The 25513-nt window shown below is 42.3% G+C and overlaps 1 gene segment (V, D, J or C); it reads right to left on the minus strand.

Annotated features, from left to right (window-relative positions):
• Positions 1-141: 141 nt before the first annotated feature.
• Positions 142-17858, minus strand: LOC122546063 (Ig heavy chain C region-like). The segment is given in 5 exon segments: positions 142-567; positions 1023-1331; positions 3278-3589; positions 6682-6987; positions 17307-17858. Coding segments are annotated over 5 exon segments (1338 nt in total).
• Between the last annotated feature and the right edge of the window lie 7655 nt (positions 17859-25513).

A 25513-nucleotide genomic window follows, 5' to 3' on the forward strand; every position in this document is an offset into this window, starting at 1 on the left:
CAGAGAACATTAACTGCACAAGACACTCATTCTAGACCTGTTAATAATCCACTTTAACTACACAGATGCAATGTAAGTCAGAGTGAGAAACAACTAATTCAGTATTTAACTCACAACTGGAGGAAAAAAATACTTCATTACTTCTGTTGAATTATTAAATGCAACTTTGAGATTTTTATTGACATGAATTAACAGTGTCCATCAGTGCAAGTGAAATGTTTACAAAACTCGGTTTACCGCTGGATTTATCGACTGTTCTGTTGATGATCTTCAATGGAATCGCTTCATGTCCCACCACACAGGGGTAAGAAGCACCGCTGGCCCACTCCTCCGCTGTAATGGATAACAGGCTGTAGATGAAGAAGGAAGTGTTGTCGCTCTCTGCCATCACCTCGGTGTTCTTGTAGTTACTGGGATTCACTGGCTTGTCATTGTTTGTCCACTTGACGAAGATCTCTCGGGGGGAGAAACCTCTCACTAAACAGGTGAGGGAGAGAAACCTCTGAGCGGAGATTTCTTCTGTTGGTGGCAGGAGGACCGACACTGATGGCTCCAGCGGATTAATCACTGCAGAATATTTGAGACATATATAAATCAACCAAAAAAACCCTGAACCGATATCACAATTTCACTAAATATTAAAATACGCCATGTTTAATTTGGGATTTATTCACTTTCGTTTTCTAAAGGAGCAGAATGGTACGCATACTGTCCAGTAAAACAAGGAAAGTTTAATGTGAAAGTTGCCTCCATGTTTCCAGCCCACAACAAGGGCATTCTGTCCATTTGTCATTGCTGATGGTGACGTCACAACCCAGGCTTCTTCCCACCTTATCTGACTTAATCAGAATACAATATCCTTTGGTCCATCATTTTCTGAATCAGCTACTTAGCTATCCTGCCTTCAGATGCATCATTAATGCCCCCAACGGTGTTGGTTCATTTCCAATCAAAGCCTATCATTGATGGAACTGGATCTGGATTACACATGGGATCCTTTGTTCTTTAATCTCACCGCTCACCTTTCTCCTTGTGGATGGAGTCTCTCAGCGGAGTCGGTAGATTCTGATGGTACACCACACATTCAAAAGTAACGCCACTCAGCCACGCTTCAGTAGAAATGTCAAATTTGCTGATCACGCTGTCGGGATTCTGTCCAGGCTGCTCAGCAATCTCTGATTTCAGAGGCTTCTTTTCTTGTCTCCAGGTCACATTGACTCCAGAAGGAAGATTGGACACAATGCAGGTTAACGTCACCGTCGCCTCCAGTAAGACTTGTTCTACTGGCGGTGGGAGGATTTTAACGGTGTTAGGGTGGCACTCGGTATCTTCTATGAAACAAAAATCAAAGTCAATGAAAAATGCCCCTTTCTGATACAAACAGCCAATCTTCAGATTACTCCTTCACAGGGTGAAGACACCACCTTCAAAATGGCAACTCCAACTATTCTGAAACGATGCTTACTATTGTTGATGTATTTTGATCTGTGAAAGTATTTGTTATTACCTATAACATACCCTGTGTAATTATTCCTTACGAGCACTGGCTTTGTAACACGCGAAACCTGTGAAAAAAGTAAAATCATCGAAGATACCATCATGTAACCCATGGAATTATCTTTCTTTCGGAGTTTGTCTCTCACTTAAGACCATCTATTGATACTTGTGACAAGAATAATCTGAATATAATGAGTTCATTTCCATGTTCATAACCTTTAGGTGCAAGTGCTGCTGGTCACACTGACTGCCAAATCACATCCCAAATTTTGGACAGATTATAATAAATAATAATTATTCTCTTCTCAGAGTTCTAAAGTGTTACAGGAGTGGTGAACAGCCATGGAAATTCTGTTCATTATATTTAACGTGATCAAAAATACTTTGCGTTATTGGTGTGATGTCATTCTCTAATTTATGTCATTGTTCCTCGTGGGCTGTGTTTGGAATAGATCTGAAAACAAGACATTGAGTACAGCATTGGATATCGGGAAGGACACCCATCTCCTTAAGTCTTTCCCTCCATTCAGTTAGTTCATGACTGGTCTGTACTTTCACTTTATTTACCAAGCTGCATTTTTAAATTTCTTCATAGAGCAGGAGAGAAAAAAACAAAACAAAAGCGTCTTAAATTAATCTACAAACGCGATGGAAATGTCACTAATTTTATAGACATCCACTACTCACTGTGTAAACATCGCCACTCCAAACCAGGCTAAATCAGCCTGTCTTGAGTTCCTAGTTCATTCATCCCTATTGTAGCATTCCCACCAGAATTTATTCTCCTGCCTTATCCACTAATTACAGAGAGCATCTTCAAGCAGCTCAGTGAGATCACGTTTATCCCAGTTCATCAAATGTGATAGCCACTTGGTCTGTGGTCTGATCCCATAAATGAAGTTAAAGAGCTCAGTTCCAGATAAAAATCGATGTCGTACAATGTCCAATAAACAGGTCATTCCTGAGCAGGGAATGAAGCATTGAACGCATTTTGATTTATTTTCAAGTAAGGGTCACTGCATATTTTCACTACGTCAATTTGATAGAGGATCAGAATAAGGTTGTTCGGCCAATCCAGAGTTTAGATCAGAACGATGCTGGAAAAGCACAGCAGGTCAGGCAGCATAAGATGAGCAGGAAAATCGACATTTCGGGCTAAAGCCATTCTCCTGCCTTCTCCCCGTACTAAACAAGAGCCGATCTATCTCTGGCTTGAGTACACACAATGGCCTGGCCTCCACAGCCCTCTGCAGCAACATGTTCCACAGACTCATCACCCTCTGGCTGAAGAAATCCCTCCCCATCTCAGTTCTAAACGGTGCCCCTTTGATCCTGAGACTGTGCCCTTGGGTCCTAGTCTCGCCTACCAGTCAAAGCATCTATTCCACATTCACTCGACCTCAGTCTCTCAGTATTTTCTATGTTTCAATCACATATCTCTCCAATATCCCCCCTCCACCCCAAACTTATCCTTGAAGCAGCTACCAGGCAAGCATTCAGCACTCTGAATGCCTCTCCCAGCATGGTCAGGCAACAAACTATTTAACAAAGCTCACTGTCTATATATCTATCTTCAACAGAGAGGAAACATGCTTTTCTGACTTGCCAAAAGGTTGAATTATGAGCAATGCTAATGTAACACTCAAACTGAAATGAGATACGTGGCATGTTGGGAAATGAGAAGCTGTACCGTGCTGTTTACTACGCCTGATAAATTCGTGTGTTTGATTCACATCAGAGTTCAGATTGATTTGTAGCTCTCTCAGACTGTGTCTCTTACCCTGGAGTGCGGTGATGTTTTTACTTTGAGTGTTCTCTCCATGAGTGACCTGGCAGGTATAGACCACACTGTTGTACCATTCACCATAAGGGACCATCAGCCGACTCGTCACCGAGAAGTTCCCGTCCGCCTTACACACGGGAGACGTGAAGAAGCCAGAATCCAAGGGTCGGTCATTTTTCAACCAACTCACGGAGATTGACTTCGGATGGAACTCGATGATTGAACAGACGACGGTTGCAAACTTGCTGCTTGCGATTTCTTCACCGGAGCTCACAGTTAGGAGAAGGGTTGGTGGGAGAATATCTGGACCTTTAGGAAATACATCACAAACATTATCTGACGAATTTCATAACAAATACAATCAGTTCTCATATATCAAGGTTTCTTTTGGTTAATGGACACAGGAATAATAATTGTGCAGAGTGCTGGAGAAGCTGGGATCCACACAGAAAGATCAGCAGGACAATGTGAAAGGCTAAACTTAGAGGACACAGCAAGGGAGTCAAGGAGGCATAGAAACTATAGGCCGGTAACATCAGAAGGGAGAGAGCAACGTTGGATGGTATTCGTTTTAATGACAGAGTCTGATGAACAAGGCAGACGAATTACTGGCATAAATGAAGATATGATGCCGTTGCTATCACGGAGACATATTGAGAGCCGGGCAGGAGTGGCAATTCAATATTCCAGGGTTTAGTGCCTTCAGGCGAGACAGGGAAAGATGGAAAATGATGGGGGCGGGGGTGTGCGGTACAGAATGTTGCTTCTGTCGCAATTCTGACAAGAGTATTTTAGGCTGTAAAGAGAAATGAAATCATGGATACCTCCTTGAACAAAGGCAAATGGACAGTACTTCAAAACCAAAACACAGCTAACATAACTACTGGGAGAGCACGATAGACCTTACTATTGGTCCAAAAGACCAAGTGCAAATACATGGGCAAATTTCAGAGACATGCAAATTAAATAGGGGAATGAGAAAAGAGGTTTTTAACTTCCTCAGCATAGGCTTGGATATTCATTTTGTCAAAAATTAGAGGGAGCACAATTCTGAAAATGCCCCCAGGAGAATATTTGAACAAAGTATGTGTTTAATACAGAGAATTTTAATCCAGACCTTGCAAGAGAAGGGTGAACCTGAACTTAACTTTAGGGAATGAAGTCTACCCAGTGGGTAAAACATCAATGGTGGAGCACTTTGCAGACAGTGATGGTAAATCAGTTGGATTTCAGATTGTACTGCAAAGAAATAGAAATTGGCCCAATGTTCTGAAAAGGGGAAGGACAATTTTAGTAAGATCAGGTAATGACTTGACCAGAGTGGACTGGAAGCTGACACTTATTGGTAAATCTGGGTCAGAGCAGTGTGACACATTTAAGAAAGAGATAGGAAAATCACAGGGAGGTCATTTCCCAGGAAGCCACTGCGTGGTATCAAGAATGCAGCGGGCTCTGGACACCAAAGGGCATGGAGGGGGAGATAAAGAGAAACAAGGGAGGCTTCCGGTCTATGCTGAAATCTCAAAACAATAGAAACTAATATGGAGTACAGAACGTGCAAGGGGGAGTTTGAAAGACAAAGGAATTAGAAGAGCAAAAGGGACCATGAGAAAATAATAGCAGTCAAAATAAAGGAAAATATTTTTAAAAGTTACAGACTCATTCATAATAAAAGAATTATTCGGGAAACAATAATGCCCATTAAGTGTTATTATTGAAGTGGAGCCGGAGGATTTGGTTGTGGTCAAAACGAATGTGTTGTGTCAGTGTTCACTAGTAAGAGGGACAGTGTGGGGACAGAAATCATGGAGGGGTGTTGTGATGTACTTTCAGAAATTAGGACACATGACGTGATGTTCTGTGTTGTCTTGCTGAATGAAAAGTGGTTATATTTCCAGGGCAAGTGAAAAGTATACCATGCGGTTAAGCGATGCAAAGGATGAAAAATTTGGGTCGCTGACAATAATTTAGAATTCCTGTCTGGTCACAGCAGTTGTGCCAAGTGAGAGTAGATCAGCCAACGTTGCACTGTTATGCAGGACGAAGGAAGGGATAAATAATGAAAACACAGATCTGTCAAGCTAGTCTCAGTTGTAAGGAAACTATTGAGAAGTGAAATTAGTCTTCATTTGCAAGATTAATCAACAATTTGCAGCACGGTTTTATTGAGAGGAAGTCACGTGTAACAATTTGATAGTAGTTTTCATAGAGAAAACTCGATGTCCAGATGATAGCAATAATCAGAGCCAATGGGATCCGAGTTAATTTGACAGATTGGATCTAGAACTGGCTGAGTGATGGGAGCAGGGGTTAATAGTCGTCGGGTGTCTGCGTGACTGGAAATCTATGACTCCTGGTGTTCTGGTAATCTGTAGGGATTAGTGTTGATTTCCGTGCTATTTCTCTTACATACCAATGATTGAGACTCAAATTTAGAAGGATTAACCAGTGAATTCACAGATGAAATGAAAACTGTCATGTTGGTAAGTCATGAGCATAATGGCTTTAGATTGCAGGAGGATATAAAAGGGTTGATTGTATGTGAAGAGAACAGTTGCAAATGGAAATTATTCTGAATAAATGTAAGGTGATGTAATTCGGCAGAAGAATCTGTGAGGTATGATGTTTTGAATGGTGGAACCCTGGAAAGGCCTGAGGATCTTTGGTGCATGTACCCACCGATCCCCTATAGTACTGTGTCGTCTGGATAAAGAGGCTAAGAAAGTGGGAGGATATTTGCTTTTATTAGCCGAGACATTGACAATGAAGAGTGGTGAGATGATACTGGAACTTAATAAAACACTGGTTAGGCCATACTGAAGCGTTGTGTGCATGTTATCGAAGGAATGTGATTACACTGAAGGCAGTATTGATGAGATTTGCCAGGGTCTTGCCTGGGTTGGAGGGTTTTAGTTATGAAACTAGTTTATATAGACAGGGGTTTTCCTTGGAGCAGAGGAGAATTAGAGAGAAGATTATCATGATGTCTAGAATTTTTTTCGGCATAGACAGGGTAAACTGGATGAAACCTTTCCCCTTGATGGAGAGATCAATGCCTCAGGGGCACAGGGTGAAGGTAAGGCCAGGAGGTTCCAAGTGGATCTCAGGGGAAAACAAAATCAAACAGAGGGTGGTGTTAGCCTGGAGCTCAGCACCTATAAGTCATGTAGAGACTGAGCCCCTCATTATAAGTATGAAGTATCCTTGCAAGGGCAAGTCACACAAGGCTGGCACATGAGACTGGAATAGTTAGGTGGCTGTTATTGATAGGCGTGAATTGGGTGGATCAAAGGGTCTTTTTCCTGTGCTGTATAAGGTGAGTCTGTGAAAACGGTTATAAATAATGCCTTATTCATGTTAATCACAGATTATCTGTTTATCTCAGTTCCGACAACACGTACCTGGACATGGCATTTCTTTGCTCTTGTGTGTCCCGCTGTGTTGAACCTCACAGGAGATTTTGCTGGGGCAATCTACCGCTGACCCGGGCAGGGTTAACTGGCTGCTCAGGGTGTAGATTCCCTTCTTGTTTCTCACTGATGGGTAAGTCTTCAATCCAGTCGTGATTAGCTCCCCACCTTTCTTCCAGGTTACCTTGGTGACGTCAGGGGAATAGTCCATCGCCAAACAGCCAAAGATCACAGAACCGGTGTTGTGCTCCTGACAGGAGGAGACCAGGCCATAAAGCGTGGGGGGAGACGGTGTCTCTACAACAGAATGACCAATTGAGCATGTTAGTTTCTGTTAATTTGACCTTATCAGTTACTCAAATGTATCCTCGGCTGTTAACCTTTTTCCAGTATGCTCCCGCTGAAGTCGACAGCATAACTGGGGTTTATTTTTGTTTCCTACCAGTTGCTGATCATGATCATTGGTTCCCTCTTTAGAAACATGCCCTCGATCTTGACCATTGTCATATAATTTCGGAAGAAGAACATCCTGATCCCACCCCAGTAACTGTTTGAAGATCTCACCAACTGACACTTTCACTGGATTGCTGTGAAGAGCAGAGAAGTTTCACAAACTACAAACCAAGGAAATGCAGATTCATCGAAATTCTCCAGTGTGTGCAAACAGGCCATTTGGCCCAACAAGTCCACACCCACCCTCTGAAAAGTAACGCATCCAGACCCATTCCCCTACCCTATTATGCTACAGTTAACCCTGACTAATGCACCTAAACTCCCAATCACTGAAGACAACATTTGCAATTCCCCCAGCTTGCACATCTTTGGAGTGTGGGAGGAAACGCACACAGACATGGGGAGAAAGTGCCAACTCCACACAGACAGTCACCCGAGGCTGGAATGGAACCCGAGTCCCTAGCACTGTGAGGCAGCAGCACTAACCACGGAACCAGCGTGCTGCCCCACGAGGTGCCGTGCTGCTGGAAATACCCAACAGCTGGCAGTACCCCCGGAGAGAAATCAGAGTGAATCATAGAACATAGAACATTACAGCGCAGTACAGGCCCTTCGGCCCACGATGTTGCGCTGCCCGGTCATACTAATCTGAAGCCCATCCCACCTATACTATCCCATGTACGTCCATATGTTTGTCCAATGACGACTTAAATGTACTTAAACTTGGCGAATCTACTACTGTTGCAGGCAAAGCATTCCAAACCCTTATTACTCAATGAGTAAAGAAACTACCTCTGACATCTGTCTTATACCTATCTCCCCTCACTTTAAAGTTGTGTCCCCTCGTGTTTGCCGTCCCCATACTTGGAAATCAGGTCCAGTGAGCCTTCCTCACTTATCAGTGCAAGGTAGAATGTTCTCTCTGGGAGGAAGGTCACTGCAGCAGCAGCATAGGCAGGAGCTGAGCACTGGGACGGGGAGGATGGCTGTCACGGCTGAACTCATGCCAATTTTCTGGAAGTTGAAACATCTTATTTACAATTATCTGAATTCTGGAGGCCTCTGAAAAATGGAGGACCATTAAGGTTCAGAGACTTTGGAGTGTTACAGCTGAGTATTTACGTAAATATGATTTGAGAAATGAACAAGTAATCTTTAACTTTAAAAACTATCAAACTGACACACAGTTCACCACCAAACCTCATGTCTCAGACTAACCACTGCACTTATTCTGTCTAGACCTAAATTCCCACTCACATTGACAAACCCTACCCTGCTATACACCCATTCATGCCCGGAACACACAACCCCTATCACACGAAACACATCCAAGGCAATCCATATTGGTTCCGTAGCTGAGCAGAGAGATCTCGGTGTCCATGTACATAGATCCCTAAAAGTTGCCAGTAAGTTTGATAGAGTTGTTAAGAAGACATACTTTGTGTTGGCTTTCATCGATAGAGGGACTGAGTTTCAGAACCACGACGTTAGGCTGCAGCTGTACAAAATTCTAGTGTGGCCGCACTTGGGAGTAGTGTGGACTGTTCTGGTCACCACATTATAGAAAGAATGTGGAAGCTTTGGAAGAGTTGAGAGGAGGTTTACCAGGATGTTGTTTGGTATGGTGGGAAGGTTTAATTAGGAAAGGATGAGGGTCTTGAGGCTGTTTTTATTTGAGACATAAAAGATAAACAGAGGGTGGACAGTGAAAGTCTTTTTCCTTGAATAGTGATGGCGAGCAGGAGAGGACATAGATGACAGATGTCAGAGGTTGTTTCTTTACTCAGAGAGTAGTAGGGCCATGGAACGCACTGCCTGCAACAATAGTACACTCGCCAACTTTAAAGGCATTTAAAAGGTCATTGGATAATCATATGGATGAAAATGGAATCACGTAGGATAGATAGGCTTCAGATTGGTTCCACAGGTCAGCGCAACATCGAGGGCTGAAGGGCCTGTACTGCACCATAATGTTCTATATTCTATATTCCAGATGGACATATGATCTCAATCCCTTTCACTCATTTACACTCCTGCCGCCCTGCACCTGGCCCATGGTGAATCTGGCCCTGACTGGATCTGGCACCATCATTTTCACAACCTCGGACAAAAGCCCACTACCCAAGACATGACCTCAGCCCTTGATCACTGACCTCTCACCTTACCCAAGTCAACCTGTGCACATTGCATCCCAGCTCCTTTCGCATCTGTCCTTTACCACCTACCATTTTGCCAGACTCCGAGCTTTGCATTTTGACAACACGTCCCCCTGTCACTTCATTACAGTGACCTTCCACCCCCGAAACATCCTGGCACTCTGCCCATCTCTACACTAACCAGCCTGACACACTGCCCACCTCCACACTAACCAGCCTGGCACACTGCCCACCTCTGCACTAACCAGCCTGGCATCCTGCTCACCTCTCCATAAACCAGCCTGGCAAAGACAGACCTCCTGCATTTCAGCTCAAACTACCCCTCACCTACCAAGCACAATTCGACCAAATTATCCTGTGACCATTACCATTTACCTTGATGCCACCTTGCCAGACAGAGTGCATGCAAGCTTACCCAGCAGCCAGCCAACACCTCACAGCCTACCAGCCCAAACTCTCCCACATGCCCAATCTAGCCCCTCACTTGCTCACCACCTTCCAACTTTGAGCCTACTCCACCATAAAGTCAGTGAGTCATAAAGTCGTACAGCACAGAAACAGTTCCTTTGGTCCAGCTCATCCATGCTGACCAGAGTTCCCAAATTAAACTAATTCCACTTGCCTGCCTTTGGCACATATCCATCCAGACCTATCCAGTTCCTGGAGCTGTTCAAATGTCTTCTAAATGTTGGACCTATCTCTGCATTTACCACTTCCTCTGGCAGTTCATTCCAATGTTTTGGACAGTTACAACATGAAGCCCCAACTCCTGCACTCAGTGCTCTGACCAATGAAGGTACATGTGCCAAACGCCTTCAACACACTAGCTACTTGAGACAACGCTTTCAAGAATCTTTGAGTCTGAATCCTCAGGGTCCTCAGTGTTCAATATCACTACCCAGTGCCTTACCATGAACTCTGTAAGACTCTATGAGTCTGGACCCTCACGGCCCTGTGTTCAACATCACTACCCAGTGCCTTACCATGAACTCTGCAAGACTCTATGAGTCTGGGCCCTCAGGGCCCTGTGTTCAACATCACTATCCAGTGCCCTACCATTAACTCTGTAAGTTGTGACCTGATTTGTCTTCTCAAAAAGCAACACATCGTATTCATTTAAATTACACTCAATCTGCCACTCCTCAGCCCATTGGCCCAGCTGATCAAGATCTCATTGTTCGTTTAGATAACTTTCACTGCCAATTATACCACCAATGTTGGTGTTACGTGCAAACTTACAAACCATGTCCCATTCAATGTTTTCATGGCTTTCAACCAATATTGTACCCTGTTTGCCTTTCTCCCACATATCCGGAGCATTTTTTTAAGGATTGAAGGAATCTATCTCCTTATTGAAATCATTTAATGTTTTGTCCTCAATCAATTTCTGTGGTGGAGAATTCCAAAGGTTCACCATTCTTTTGCTGAACAGTAAACAATCAGGTTCAATGTTACCGGTGTGTTGGGAAGACTGGTGAGCAGCAAGATTAATGATGATCCCATGAATGGAATAGCATTCTAGAGGGGCCGAGGGGCCTTCTTCAGCTTCCAGTTTGCATGCTGACATGTCCCTTCAGCAGCATGTTCCAAAGCTGTGATCCTTGAGGATAAGGGCGCACATGCATGTAAATGCTTCACCTGAAAGCTCTCCTCCAAATTAGACTTCAACTTGACTCTCAACTATTTCTCTGCCGTTTCCTCTTCCTCAATCACAGCCATGGGGCCCACTTCCTAACAGCGCTGTGAATGTGCTAATACCACACAAACTTCAGCAATTCAAATAGACTGATGATAACTGGTTTCTCAAGGCGATATAAAAAGTCTGACACTTCCACACCTGTCTAGAGATTCAAACAACCACTGGAAGAATTGAAAATTATTTGAGGCACGTGGTTTCCTTTTGTGTGATTTGACTGTGTTTTCACTGAATGAACAGAGCTATTTCTTAACCATACAATAGGAAGGAAGCTTCCTGCATTTTTAGCAAGGCAATCACACATTATATTTCTTTATTCCAGGGAGATACAGTGTTAAATTAATGAAATATGATGATTGGGATGTTTCAATTGGAAATTGTCAGAGATTTAAAGTTTACTTTCATGAGCAATTAATTCCAGCCTCATTGTGTCACAGTACTCACAGGAATGTCTTTCAGAAATGGTGTCTCCCTTTGTTACGGGCAGTCGAATCAGTAAATCTGGGATAGTTTTTGCTTGTTAATCAAAGGTGTTGAAGAGTTTTAGCCAAAGTGAGACCTGTGGATTTAGCTCACAGATGCTCCATGATCTAAGTAAGTGGTGGAACAGCTCGAGGGGCTGAGTGCCCTCCTCTTGCTCCGACCTTCCTATCATTGTGTCATTCATTAAGCTAGCACTGGCGGTGAACACTTTTTATTAAAATATTTCAACAAATTAATTGTTTCACACATGCTTTAGAAAAAACTTCTGTTGATTATTTGGAACGGGATCATTGACATTCTCTATTTGAGTGATCAAAATAACTTCCACCCAATTACAGCAGCCACTGCGCTCTGGAGTGTGGTGTTACTTCATAATAGTTTCTTGTGAAACGACAGCTCGAGATCAGGGCGCTCCAATTCAATGATTCTCTGATATTTAATATCTCTGAACATTCGCAATTTGTTCAAATGTATCTTATGTCTGAAGAACGTGCTTCATCGAACACAACATTTTTAAATGAAACAACAAACTTTAAATGCTAGAAAACCAAAATAAAGACAGAAATTTCTGAAGAAACTCAGCAGGTCTGGCAGCTCCTGTGGAGAGAAGGCAAGGTTAACCTTTCGCATCCAGAGACCCTCCCCGCCCCTTCACCAAATTGTTTTCATGTTTTTGGCACAAGAGCTCACACCTGTTGAGATAAACAGTGATTACATTGGCTTGACTCCTGTTGGAAAAAGAATTCTTAGCAGAGGTACTGGATGGTCTGAGATAGCAATTGAAGACCATCTGAAAAGCTTTCACCATCTGCTGCAAGTGTTGGATTCAGCGGAACTCCCACCGTACTGAACAATCAAATTCAGCTCCAGCACCGGTTTAATATAAAGTAAAACAGCCTAAGCATAATCTCATCAAATATGCTTCGAAAATGATTCATTCTGGATTAGTTATAAATGATATTGTTAGAACAGCAAGTCAAAAGCTGGGATTTCTTTGAGCACTTACTCCATTAACCCCATCTAGCGATACCCAAAAGCTTGTGAACAAACATTGATCTGGAAAAAGCTGCTAACCACCAAAATTCTGTTTAATATCTAAGAGACACAAGTCAGGACAGCGATTGAATAGATTTCATTGGCCTCTGTGAGTGGAATTCCAACAAACACCCAGACATGTCAATCTGCTTTCTTGCACTGAAGTAACCTGAAAAGAGATTGTGTTACATACCTCTCTAACAGAGTGTAAGTGAACACAGGCCACCTGGCACAGAATCAGGGACTCTACTACAACATCACAACAGACCTGAACACAATGAGCTTGACACTATCACGGAGAACACAGCCCAACTGTTTTGACAATACATAAACCATGTTAGTTATTATCACCTTCCAACAACCAGGGATTGTTCCAGAATTTTTGTACAATGAAAGTAACATTTCAACATTTATCCAAGAATGCTTTGACAGCAGCTCCAAATTGTTCAAACTCTATGGGAACTACAGCGGAATAAATCTAGGAATTGCATTGCCATCAATTCACTGTCACTGGATTCCAACCTCGAACTCCCTTCCTCTTTCCCCTGTTAATGTTGCTGCACCAGACGGTCTACTTAGTTTGGAAAAGATTAAAATGTTTTGAAGTGTAATATGACCGTTGCCAGTGACATTAAAAGCTGATAATAGGTTTTCAAATAATAAGATGCAAAAAAATTCTGATTCTACATTGTGCCACGAAACATGTCCTGCAGAACTGAGGCACAAAGAAAATATGCAGCATATTTCCCTCTGCCTCACTCAATCAAATATCTCTTGTTGCCAACAACCAATTTCAAAACTCTTGCTATCTGCCTTTTGTTCCTGAAATGTTCGTTCTGATTGGAACAACTTAGTCAGGGCTCTCAATTCTGAGGCACCTAATCGAATATTGTATTTCTGGCAGATAAAAGTGGTTTTGAAGCTCAAGATAAAATTGAACTGTCTGAGATTCAGGTATCCGAACTGGACAATCTACAAATGGTCAGGACCGTTGACAAGTTAGTCGGAGATAGCACAGAAACAAACTGCACAACAGACTTAATCCTAGAGGATAGATTGCTCAACTCCTCACGTCAAATATATTCACTGTAATTGAACATTCATCAGAGGAACTAACCAGAGGATTAATGTGAATGAGAATGTGTTCACAATGAACATAAATAACCACTGAGTTAATAAACTTAATAAGTCATTGTATTTAACAAAATTATTGAGGTGGGAAATATCGCCAAATAAAGCACAGATCCGGAGGAAATGGATTATTCTCTAAATTATTTTTACATATTCTTAAAACGTTCCTTGAACTGTGGAGATTTTGCATGCAGTGCATAAAGTCAATACTGCATTCCAGTGTGGAAAGCATTTCTGTTGAATGAATTAGGGCAAGGTCATTTTCTTGTTAACTGCTTTTAATAAACGAAAATGTTTAAAAAGGTATGAATTGAAAACATGCTTCTGTCTGGAGTTGCCCGATTTAGCGGATGTCTAAGTAAATGTGGGCACTGCTGCCTCACAGATCCAGGTACCCAGGCTCGGTTCCATCCTCGGGTGACTGCCTGTGTGGAGTTTACGCAATCTTCCCTGTGTCTGTGTGGGTTTTCTCCCACAATCCAAAGATGTGAATGTCAGGTGAACTGGTCATGCTATATCATCCATCGTGTTAGGTGCATTAGTCAGGGGTAAATATCGGGCAGGGGAATGGGTCTGGGTGGATTACTCTTCAGAGGGTCGGTGTGGACTTGTTGGGCCAAATGACCCGATACATACTGCAGGAAATCTAATCTAAATGATTGTCACACTTAACTAATGTGAGCAGATTCCTTCCGATCGCTACATTGCAATAAATCGGTCAAGTATATTTATTAAAATAAATATGACTCTATTTTAAGTTTCTGAATAAACAATGTGCTCTGTTATCCTCTAGTTCATGTCTTCTGCAAATTTGTGAACTCTGCATCCATCTGAACACATCGATGTAAAATGAATTCTCTGCGTTTGCAGCAAGCACTCCCATGGTTTGAAAATTAGGGTTCCTACAATATAGAAACAGGCCATTTGGCCCAACAATTCCACACTGACCCTCTGAACAGTAAGTAGCACACCCAGACCCATTCCCCCTAATTTATATTTACCCCTGACTAATGCACCCTAACCTACACATCCCTGAACACTATGTGCAATTTAGCGCAGCCAATCACCTGACCTGCACATCTTTTGGACTGTGGTAGGAAAACAGAGCGCCCGAAGGAAACCCACGCAGACTCCACACAGGCAGAGAATGTGCAAACTCCACACAGGCAGTCACCCGAGGATGGAACCGAGCCTGGGTACCTGGATCTGTGAGGCAGCAGTGCCAACCACTGAGACACCATGCTGCCCTGCGAGTTCATGAGTGGATTATTTTAATTCATTCGAAATTTGGCCTTGGTCACATAATTCACGATAGCAGTTGTTTCTGAAAGAATGACTCCTCAGTTGATATTTTGTTGGAAAATGTAACTATTTATTTAAAATGCACAGATTGGGAACACCCAAAGCACTGTGCAGATTAAATAATTCAGTTAATGTTTTATTTTTATCCTGTAAATCCAGTTTAATCAGGGACATAACAATTAATTAACTCAAGTTACGTGTGAAACTGATCAAAGCAGTGAAACTGACCTGTTCTTCATAGAATTGAGCAGAATTTCCAAATGGTCTTTGCCAATGATCTTTTCCAGCCAGAAAAATATGTACGTAGTGTACAGCGGAATTGAAAGGTGTTTCTTGATCAATTATAAGACAGTCATGGCATTTTTGCCCAAGAGCAAGAACTATTAGAACATTAGATTTTTGGAATTCTATTTATATTTCTCTATGACTTGTAAACTGTTTAAAGACAGACCTTGCGATTGAACTAGATAGTGGAGTTCTGAATTTGGATTGTAAAGCATGGATTAGATTAATCCTTAATTATTACGTTTAAGTAAAAATGGCGCCCAAAGGTATCTGTTTTCCCTTCATTTCTAAAACCTTTGCGATTTGTCTTTCACTTAATAATAGGCTTTATGAAATGTCATCTCGCATGCTGATCGCATTGAATGAGGAACCTGGAGCGGTTCACTGTCACCAACCGTGTTAACATTGCAAAAACAATGTAGAAACCAACAACAGTTTCCCAAATATAACATATTTAATGTTAACCAAGCACAGTCCCTCCTCAACAGATCAACGATCACCAGATCACAACATGGTGTGTTTGCAGCAGAACTAGCTCTGCAAACATTTTCAACAGAACCAAGAACATGATGTAACCTCACAAAAAAAAACCAAATTGAAGTCTAAAAAACCTGCTCAGAATCCAGCAAACTAATGATTAAATTGAATAGAAATAACAAGTCATAACAGCAGCCTTGTTTGTGAGGGGACTTAACACTTTAAGCTGTAACGTTTCTGGCAACAGTTCAATTTATTTCCAACCTGTACACCCTTCCTGATCGTGACAATCTTGTGCAGCGCACAGTAGAGCGGTTGAAGGCATATATTGATTAATCACTTCATGGTCAAAACAAAATTACTGAATGGACAAATATTACCACATTATAATTTTAAGTTAGTTTCAATTACATAATCTGACCAATTCTGCAGTTTCAGATTTTAGTCCCAAATTTTATTTTGAATGAGGCTACTCAAAACAAAATTCAGTTCGTTTACAATTAGAACTGAGTTTTTTTTTTAAAAAAGTCAATGCATTAAAAACTCGTTTTTTTTCATTTCTCACATTTCCGGGTTTCTGCCGTAATTGTTATTCAGACCGTTACAAATGGATGTAATGTTTTCAATCAAGCAGAGAAAAATGTGTCATATAAGTTTAACAAATGCAGAAATGATTCATGAAAAACCAAAGAACTTCACAAATATTGGTAATGAAAAGTAATCCAGAGAGTCAATCTCCTCACCAGAAAGAAAACACCGATTACAGAAAGCATAAAAACGCTGATCAATTTCACAAACTGAATAAGATCCAATCAACTCAATTCAATAGAATCAAGGAAAATAAAATCAGAATCCAATCAACTCAAAACAACAGATTTGAATGAAACATAATCAGAATCCAAACAATTCAATTTAACAGAATCAAATAAAACAATTTCAAAAGCCAATCAACACAATTCAACAAAACCAAGTAAAAACAAAGTCAGAATCCAATAAACACAGTTCAAACCGAATCAACTAAAACAAAGCAGCCAAAATCCAATCAACTCAATTCAACAGAATCAAGTAAAACAAACTCAGAATCTAATCAACAGAATGCAATATAGCACCGCAAGAAAAGTTTATGACAGTCTCTAACCTGCTTGTCATCAACTAATTAACAAAATAAATGCGAAAATATAATCAGGGTAAGAACATATATTCAAGAAATTAATAATGATATTTTAGCATATTTTAATCATGTTTAGTAATGTCTCGAACATCTTTGATTTCTTCGCGTTTGTTGTTGATAATAAAACTCACAGTCACTGACATTAACCATTATTTATAGCTGACTGATTAAGAGACATTAGGTGTTTTAAGTAACCCAGCCACACAGAATGCCCATCTGATCAAAAAGAGATTCACCGAGCAACTGACTCCATCATCCCCATTGTAACTATTTGCTGAGCCTTAACTGAAGTCTGTAATCAGTCTGAACAAAAATCAATCCGAACCAAACCAAACTCAGCACAGAATCTGAGTTTCATTTAATTCAGAAATTAGTCACATGAATAGAAAGTTTTTAAAAAGTCACTAAGAAAATTCAAGGGTCTTACCTGAAGTCACTGTCACCATGGTCCCTTGGCCCCAGTAATCAAGATCGTAGTTATATCACTGTGAGACACGTTCTGTCAAATACTATTACAGACTGTAAACTGTAAAATGCAGAGAATGTCTTCACTTCCTAGAAAGCAGTGATTCAGACTCCTCTAAAAATGATTCAGTGTGTTATTTCAGCTTTTACGATCCATTGTATTTTGAAAGCTTGGAATACTTTTCCAGGTTTGGTCTGCATTTAACTTGACAATCAACACGAAGAAGGTAGAACAATTATACATTTGTACAAACTAGCACTACTGGATTGCGTTTAAATTGCATCTCACATTATTTCTCGCTCCTGCCATGGTAGAAATCACCAATTTGAGACAAACACTTGTCAGTGGTTTTTGTATGAGGATGTTGCTGTGCACAACACTGTGACCCACTGTAGTCTTGCACAGTAATAGATGGCGGTGTCTTCGATCTTCAGGTTCTCCATGTCTAACACGAAAATGTTGTTTGAAGTGTCTTTGGACGCAGTAAATCGACCCTTAATCGCTGGTGCATAGTTATTGTCCGATGAATCATCGTAGCTAACCAGCCACTCCAGACCCTGTCCGGGAACCTGTCGGACCCAGCTCATCCAGTAGCTGCCAAGATTTAACCCGCTGGTTTTACAGGTCAGTTTCAGGTTGCCTGAGGGACGCCCAGTCTCTGCCTCTGGCTGGGTCAAAACAACCTCCGACTGGACACCTTTAAAAAGAAAACAAATAAACCATGAGCATTAATGCTGATGAAATGATGGCTGAGTCTTTTATATTCCTGCGGTAGACTAACATTGAGACAGTCACAAAGAGAGACTTGAACAAAAAACATTCACATGATAAGAAAGTCAGTAACAAACTGAGAAAAATTGTCGACACAATCATTCTGATAACTTCTGGGAAGCGGTTCTGCTAAGATCTTTCTAAACTGATCCGACCCAGGAGTGTTGAATTACGGTCCAGTGCCCAGGATTTACATGGCCATCGGAAGGGGCAGGCTTACAGCTTCCGCATGTTGGTTTCCTGCTGGAGGCTCAGACAGGATCCTGGTATCAGCTTGGACAGCTCGAACACATGGGGTCATGTCTTTACATGAGGTTCTGCTTAAACATGGACACATACACATCTTGGGATATTGGTTTTGCTGAATAGCTTCTTTGGAAGTAAATTTGAGTAGCTTCAGGTCTGTTTCACATGATAGTTGCATGTAGTTTGTTTAAAAAAAAAACAAATTCAACTGGAAGTTAGCTCCCTTTTTTTTCTACATTCATTCACAAGCAGACAAAACTAAAATTAAAGTTCAAACATATAACTAGCTAATAAAACAGTTGAGCTTTTCTTCCCTGGATACTGCAAGTCTCTGTCGCACTCAAAATAACATGTAATTCATACTAAACATTTCAAAATTCAATTTAGGCAACTGAATACAGAGCGTGTCCAAAGTGATTATATTAAGAATATTCAATTAGAAGTTAACTCCCTTTAAGCCCACATTCCACTACAAGCAGATAAAGCTAAAAAGAACTTCAATAATATTATTAGCCAACAAAAGGAATGACTTTATTTTTGCTGTCACTCAAAGTCTCTCTCACATTACCAAATAACATACCATTTCTAATCTGCGTTTCTAAATTCAGTTTCGGCAACCTAATATGGGGCATGTCTAAAGTGATTATGTTCAGAATGTGAGTGTATGTCACTAAACAGTTTGGACCCGGAGATTAGAAGCACCTCCTTACATTGCAGAATGTCTCTCCCTGCATCTTTTTTTTTTCAAATTGCTCCGACACTAAAATGCATATTTAAGGAAAGCTGTGTGCCTGAGAACCAAAATGTGAGTCCGCAGTGATACATAACACCGAGGTAAACTTTTGAAAGAGCATCTAATGAACTAGAACAAGACAGTCCATAAGTTTTTTTTTAAATCCTCAACGTCTAAACCATTGCATGTAACAGTCTGGGTGCATCAGGAATGTTTGGTTAAATTAGAGAGTATTACAGTAATAATTACCACGAATATAGGTTATAAACAGTACATTTCTCTGCTCACTGATAGCACTGACAGGGCAGTTAACTCATAAAAATCAGCAGACATTCGCTGTTACAGTACACCAGTGTTAACCATGTATAAAGGCCCACTCAGTTTTAATGAGATACATGAATCAGAGAATGGTGTAACAGGTGATGTGAGTTTGAACCAATTCAATTTTGTTAATTTACTTTGAGATGATAACAAATGTTACTGCAATGTGGGATTTTGGATCCATTAACTTCATATTCAGGAGCTTTAAAGATACTCAATAAACAGGCTGAACTACCAGAACGTCACTGCATTCAATGTCCTGTTTTCTGATAGTCATACAGTGAATGCTGTATTCAGTGACTTTCCTTTTAAAGGGAGAAATGCCAAGTGAAATGCATCCATTGTGAGTAAATGGGAAAATATAATTTGTTTGGTAGGATTTTACTTTAGTTGATTCATTGTCCCTTTAATCGGCCAGATACAATAGTTGGCAGCAATTAAGCTGACTGCAGAAAAGGTCCTTGAGTTCCCAGTTTCATTTACTGGAAGCAGGTGGAGTTTCTGCAGTGGATCAAAGATATTTTGTCTCACTGTTGACCAGTTTGTGGAAAGCCAACTGCAAACCATAACCACCAGCTCCGCAGAAACAAATCGACTCAGCAACAATGCTGGAGAAAAGTTTATTTTCAGTTGTGTAACTTGGAGAACTCATCACTCCTCTCATTGAAGGAAATATTCGCAGAGTCTCAGACACAACCTTAACATCAACAGCTCATTCAAGGATCACTACAGCACCGTCTCGTATTGAGAAAAAATTATCAATAGCCATAGAGTCATGTAGTGATACAGCATGGTTACAGACCCTTCGGTCCACCCAGTCCATGCCAGTCCTAATCCCAAACTAAACTAATCCCACCTGTGTGTACTTGGCCCATATCCATCCAAACATTTGATATTCATTTACTTATCCAAATGTCTTCTAAAGGTTGTAAGTATGCACTGCCAGATCATCCCACACACAAACCATTCTCTGTGTCTCTGATATCCTTTTTAAAATTTTTCTCCACTCATTGGAAAAACATGTTCCCTATTGTTGAAATCCCCCACCATAGGGAAAATACACTAATGCCTGGGTCAAAAATTGAAAACAATCCCAGCTCCAAACATTTACAAAATATCACTGTGGATCTTCCTCGAATCCAAAAAAGATTGTCGCCTTTGATCAATGATTTGTAAAATTTACTCACGTATCTACTGTGATAGACGTTTTCAAACAATTTCTTAAGTGCAAATGGTTCACATTAATCGGATTAAAGTAACATTTCGTGGGCTACCGCACACACAAAAAAAATAAGTTTGTTGACAAGAATTGCTCTGAGAAAGTCTACGATGGATTCTTTTATCAAAAAAAAATCATTTCCAATGTTGTGAGCGCTCGTCTATTTTCTGTGCAATGGTCTGAATTTTAAGTTGAGTGACTGCAGATGAAACTGGCTGATCTGGGTAAAAGTACAGTTTGTGCCTTTCACATTGTTAATGTATATTGCTGACTTTAGTTGAGTAAAGTGATGTTATCCCAGGCATCGTCTGGCACCATTAATTATACCATTAATTTCCACATCACTAGCCGAAGGATCAGGTGGATTTTATTGATATGTGATATTTTTGAAACGAAAGCTTCGTCAATTTCCAGTATGAATCATGTCAATTAGAGCCATTCACCTTTCCACTCATGGCTTTATAAACTTATATGAGGTCACCGCCCCCCCCCCCCCTCCCCCCGAAATCTCACCCTCCAGTGAAACAATTTCCAGTCTATCTGGATTTCCAACATGATTCTGTTCCCTCACATTCTGCTGTGAAAGCTCCTCCTGCCACCCCAGATCCACAGAGAGCGCCCCTTGTTACTAGTTTAAAGAAATGAAAGGAACTTGTCCCATCATATTGTTCAATTTTAGTTGGCTTCAAACACCATAAAAAAATAAATGTTCATGTCATTGCTGATTTATGGGAGAATTCCGTGTACACAGTATCTGCTGAAATGCCTGCAGTACCATCCTGAATCTGGTTCGCAGGTTCATCTGCTGCTCACAAACGCAACCAGACATCAGGGAATAGTGAACATCGCCCACCCCCACTCCTCCACCCTTCCCCTCTGTACTTTGCACTTTGTGAAATCCGTGTTGTCATTAATCAGTTAAAAGAAAGATTTTTTTTAAACTTTCTTAATTTATGTTGCTGATCTTGGCTGAATAAAGGTATGTTGCTGTCAGCATTTCTGGGGAACATGTCTGCATTTTTTTCATGTCAGTTTACAATGATATTAAGGCAAGAATAGTCAAAATATCCTGAGGAACAACGTTTAGAAATGGGCCTATTAGTTCCTCTGGGCTGTACCAACTGTTTGAATATTGATACAGTTCTGCCCCTACTTTTTCCCCATACGCCAGGATTTACAGCATTGGAGATCATATCGATGTTGATAATGGATTAGACCCTACACAATGTTCCCGAATGTTTACAGTGCTATCACCTGCAGGGTTATGGACAACATGCTATAAAGTGGGTGTTGGCTGGAAGGCTCTGTCTTCACGTGATGGGCGAATGGGCGAAGTGATCTCTCTCTTTCGTGAAAACTTCCTACTACTCGAAATTCATCTTGTGCACAAAGAGAGCTCTGTGCTCAGCAGCCTGAAGGAAGAAGATGGCTCGCTGACGTCATCTCAGGCTGACGTCATGAGGATCAGTAAATCCTTCTACGCCAGTCTGTATGACGCGAAGCCGACCGACAGCGCGGCCTCCCAGTCGTTCCTGTCCTCTGTCACGGAGGTCTTAGACGACAGAACACGGGAGAGGCTGGACCAGCCGCTATCTCTGGATGATCTGACCAAGGCCCTCGAGTCCTTCGAAAAGAATAAAACTCCCGGAAGCGACGGCTTCCCGGTCGAGCTCTCTTCCGCTCTGTGGGACTTGATTGGCCAGGACCTGCTGGAGGTGTATGTCAGTATGCTTCAGGCAGGTACCATGAGTGAATCCATGAGGAAAGACATCATCACCCTCGTCTACAAGCGGAAGGGGGAGAGGGAGGAACTCAAAAATTGGAGACCAATCTCACTGTTGAATGCAGATTACAAAATTCTGTCAAAGGTAATCGCCAACCGGGTCAGGTCTGCTCTAGGGTCGGTGATTCACCCTGACCAAACTTGTGCTGTGCCGGCCAGGAAGATCGCTGAGAGTCTCGCACTCCTCAGGGATACGATCGCCTACGTGCAGGACAGAGGGTTGGACACGTGCCTGATCAGCCTGGACCAGGAGAAAGCCTTTGACAGGATATCACACACATATATGAGAGATGTTCTCTCCAAAATGGGCTTTGGGGAGGGAATCTGCAATTGGATCAGACTGCTCTACACCAACATTGTCAGTGCAGTCTCAATCAACGGGTGGGAATCAGATAGCTTCCCAGTCAGATCTGGAGTCAGGCAGGGCTGCCCCTCTCTCCTGCCTTGTTTGTGTGCTGCATAGAGCAATTTGCCGAGTCCATCAGGAAGGATGCGAGCCTGAGAGGGGTGACTATTCCTGGCAGCGGGGGCCTGCAGGTTAAGGCCTCCCTGTACATGGATGACGTCGCCGTTTTCTGCTCGGATCCACTGTCCATGCACAGACTCATGTGCATTTGTGACCAGTTCGAACGGGCCTCGGGGGCCAAGGTAAACCGTGGCAAGAGCGAGGCCATGCTCTTCGGGAACTGGGCCGAGCAATCCTCGATCCCCTTCACCGTCAGGACCGACCACCTGAAGGTGCTGGGTATTTGGTTCGGAGGGGCTGGGGCGTGCGCCAAGTCTTGGGAGGAGCGTATCAGCAAAGTGAGGCAGAAACTGGGCAGATGGAAGCTACGGTCGCTCTCCATCGCGGGAAAAAACCTGGTCATCAGGTGTGAGGCACTGTCATTGCTGTTTTCCGTTGCACAGGTCTGGCCTATTCCCAGAACCTGTGCCGCTGCAGTCACCCGGGCCATCTTCCAGTTTATATGGAGGTCAAAGATGGACCGGGTCCGAAGGGATTCACTGTATAAAGATCTGGGCAACGGGGGATAAAATACACCCAATGCCACTCTCACCCTGATGGCCACCTTTGTGTATGGCTGCTTCAAGCTGTGCGTGGATCCCCGGTACGCAAACACCAAGTGTCACTACGTACTGAGGTTCTACCTGTCCCCGGTGTTGCGAAGGATGGGCCTGGCCTCGCTGCCGCGGAACGCTCCGAGTAGTTGGACCGTTCCGTATCACCTGTCCTTCGTGGAGAAATTTATCAAGAAAAACAACTTTGACCACAAGTCCATTAGGAAGTGGTCAGCACGTAGTGTCCTTGAGACCCTTCGGGAAAAGGAGAGGGCGGATCCTATCGAGCGGTTCCCTGAGCAGACTGTCAAAGCCATTTGGCAGAATGCCTCATCGCCAGAACTTTCCAACAAGCACCAAGACATGGCTTGGCTGGTGGTGAGAAGGGCTCTCTCTGTGAGATCCTTTATGCACGCCCGGACTCTCAGCCGCACCGCACGCTGCCCTCGAAGCGGCTGCGGGGGGGACGAGACTGTCACCCACCTCCTTCTGGAATGTGCCTACGCAGAGGAAGTCTGGAGAGGAATGCAGTGGTGTTTGTCAAGGTTCGTCCCGAGCAGCGCCGTGACGCGGGACTCCGTGCTCTACGGTTTGTTCCCCGGGACGCACACCGAGACGAACATCAACTGTGCCTGGAGGATCATCAACTCGGTGAAGGACGCTCTCTGGGTGGTCCGAAAACTGCTGATCTTCCAGCTGAAAGTGTTGACCCCGACTGAGTGTTGCAGACTGGCACATTCCATGGTCCAGGACTATGTGTTGAGGGACGCGCTGAAGGTTGGGGCAGCTGCCGCCAAGGCACGGTGGGGAAAGACCACTGTGTAAAGTCTGCCTGCCGAACGAAGAACAGGGGGCCCATGCAGTCATTTGGGCTCTGCTGACGCCTCAGCTAATTATATGGGCATATGATCAAAAAGTGTACAGGCATGTATAAAAATGATAAGGTTTGATTTCTGTATGTACATGTTTACATATGTATGGCATGACCAACTGTACAGACCATCAAAGTATTTTATGAATAAAGTATACTTTTGAAATATAAAATAAACTTTCCTACTTTGTCACCAGGATGTTGCCTGGAATGGAGAATAGGACGTACGAGGATAGGTTGAGAGTGCGAGGCCTTTTCTCATTGGAAAGGCGAAGGAAGAGGGGTGACTTGATAGAGGTTTATAAGATGATCAGAGGAATAGATAGAGACTTTTTTCCCGGGTACAACAGAGTGTGACAAGGGGACATAAATTTAAGGTGACGGGTGGAAGGTATAGGGGGGATATCAGGGGTAGGTTCTTTACCCAGAGAGTGGTGGGGGCATGGGATGCGCTGCCTGTGGGAGCAGTAGAGTCAGAATCAATGGTGACCTTTAAGCGGCAATTAGATAGGTACATAGATAGGTGCTTAAGCTAGGACAAATGTTCGGCACAACATCGTGGGCCAAAGGGCCTGTTCTGTGCTGTATTGTTCTATGTTCTATGTCTCGTTCAGAGGCTCCACTTCACATGATTCATACCAGAAATATTCCAAGCATTAGTTTCAATGAGATCAATACACTCCACCTGATAGTCTGGCTAGTGATGTGGAAATTAATGGTCTAATTAATGATGCCAGACAATGCCTGGGACAACATCACGTTATTCAACTAAAGTCAGCAATATACATTAACAATGTGAAAGGCACAAACTGTACTTTTATCCAGATCAGCCAGTTTCATCTGCAGTCAGACACAAAATTCAGACCATTGCACAGAAGATAGACCAGCCCTCACAACATTGGGAATGATTTTGTTTGATAAAACAGTCGATCATAGACTTGCTGAGAGCAACTCGTGAATATTGCTTGATTTCTTTTTGTGTGGGGTAACACATGAAATGTTATTGTATTCCGACTGATGTGAACCATTTGCACTTCAAGTTATTTGAAAACCTCCTTCACAACAGATATGTTAGTAAATTTTAGAAATTATTGATCAAAGGGACAATTTTTTTTGGATTCCAGGAAGATCCATAGTGATATTTTGTAAATGTTTGGAGCTGTGA

This window comes from Chiloscyllium plagiosum, unplaced genomic scaffold (assembly GCF_037043375.1).
Source record: "Chiloscyllium plagiosum isolate Xiang-an unplaced genomic scaffold, Cpla_swu_hap1 HiC_scaffold_42, whole genome shotgun sequence".
Taxonomy (NCBI): Eukaryota; Metazoa; Chordata; class Chondrichthyes; order Orectolobiformes; family Hemiscylliidae; genus Chiloscyllium; species Chiloscyllium plagiosum.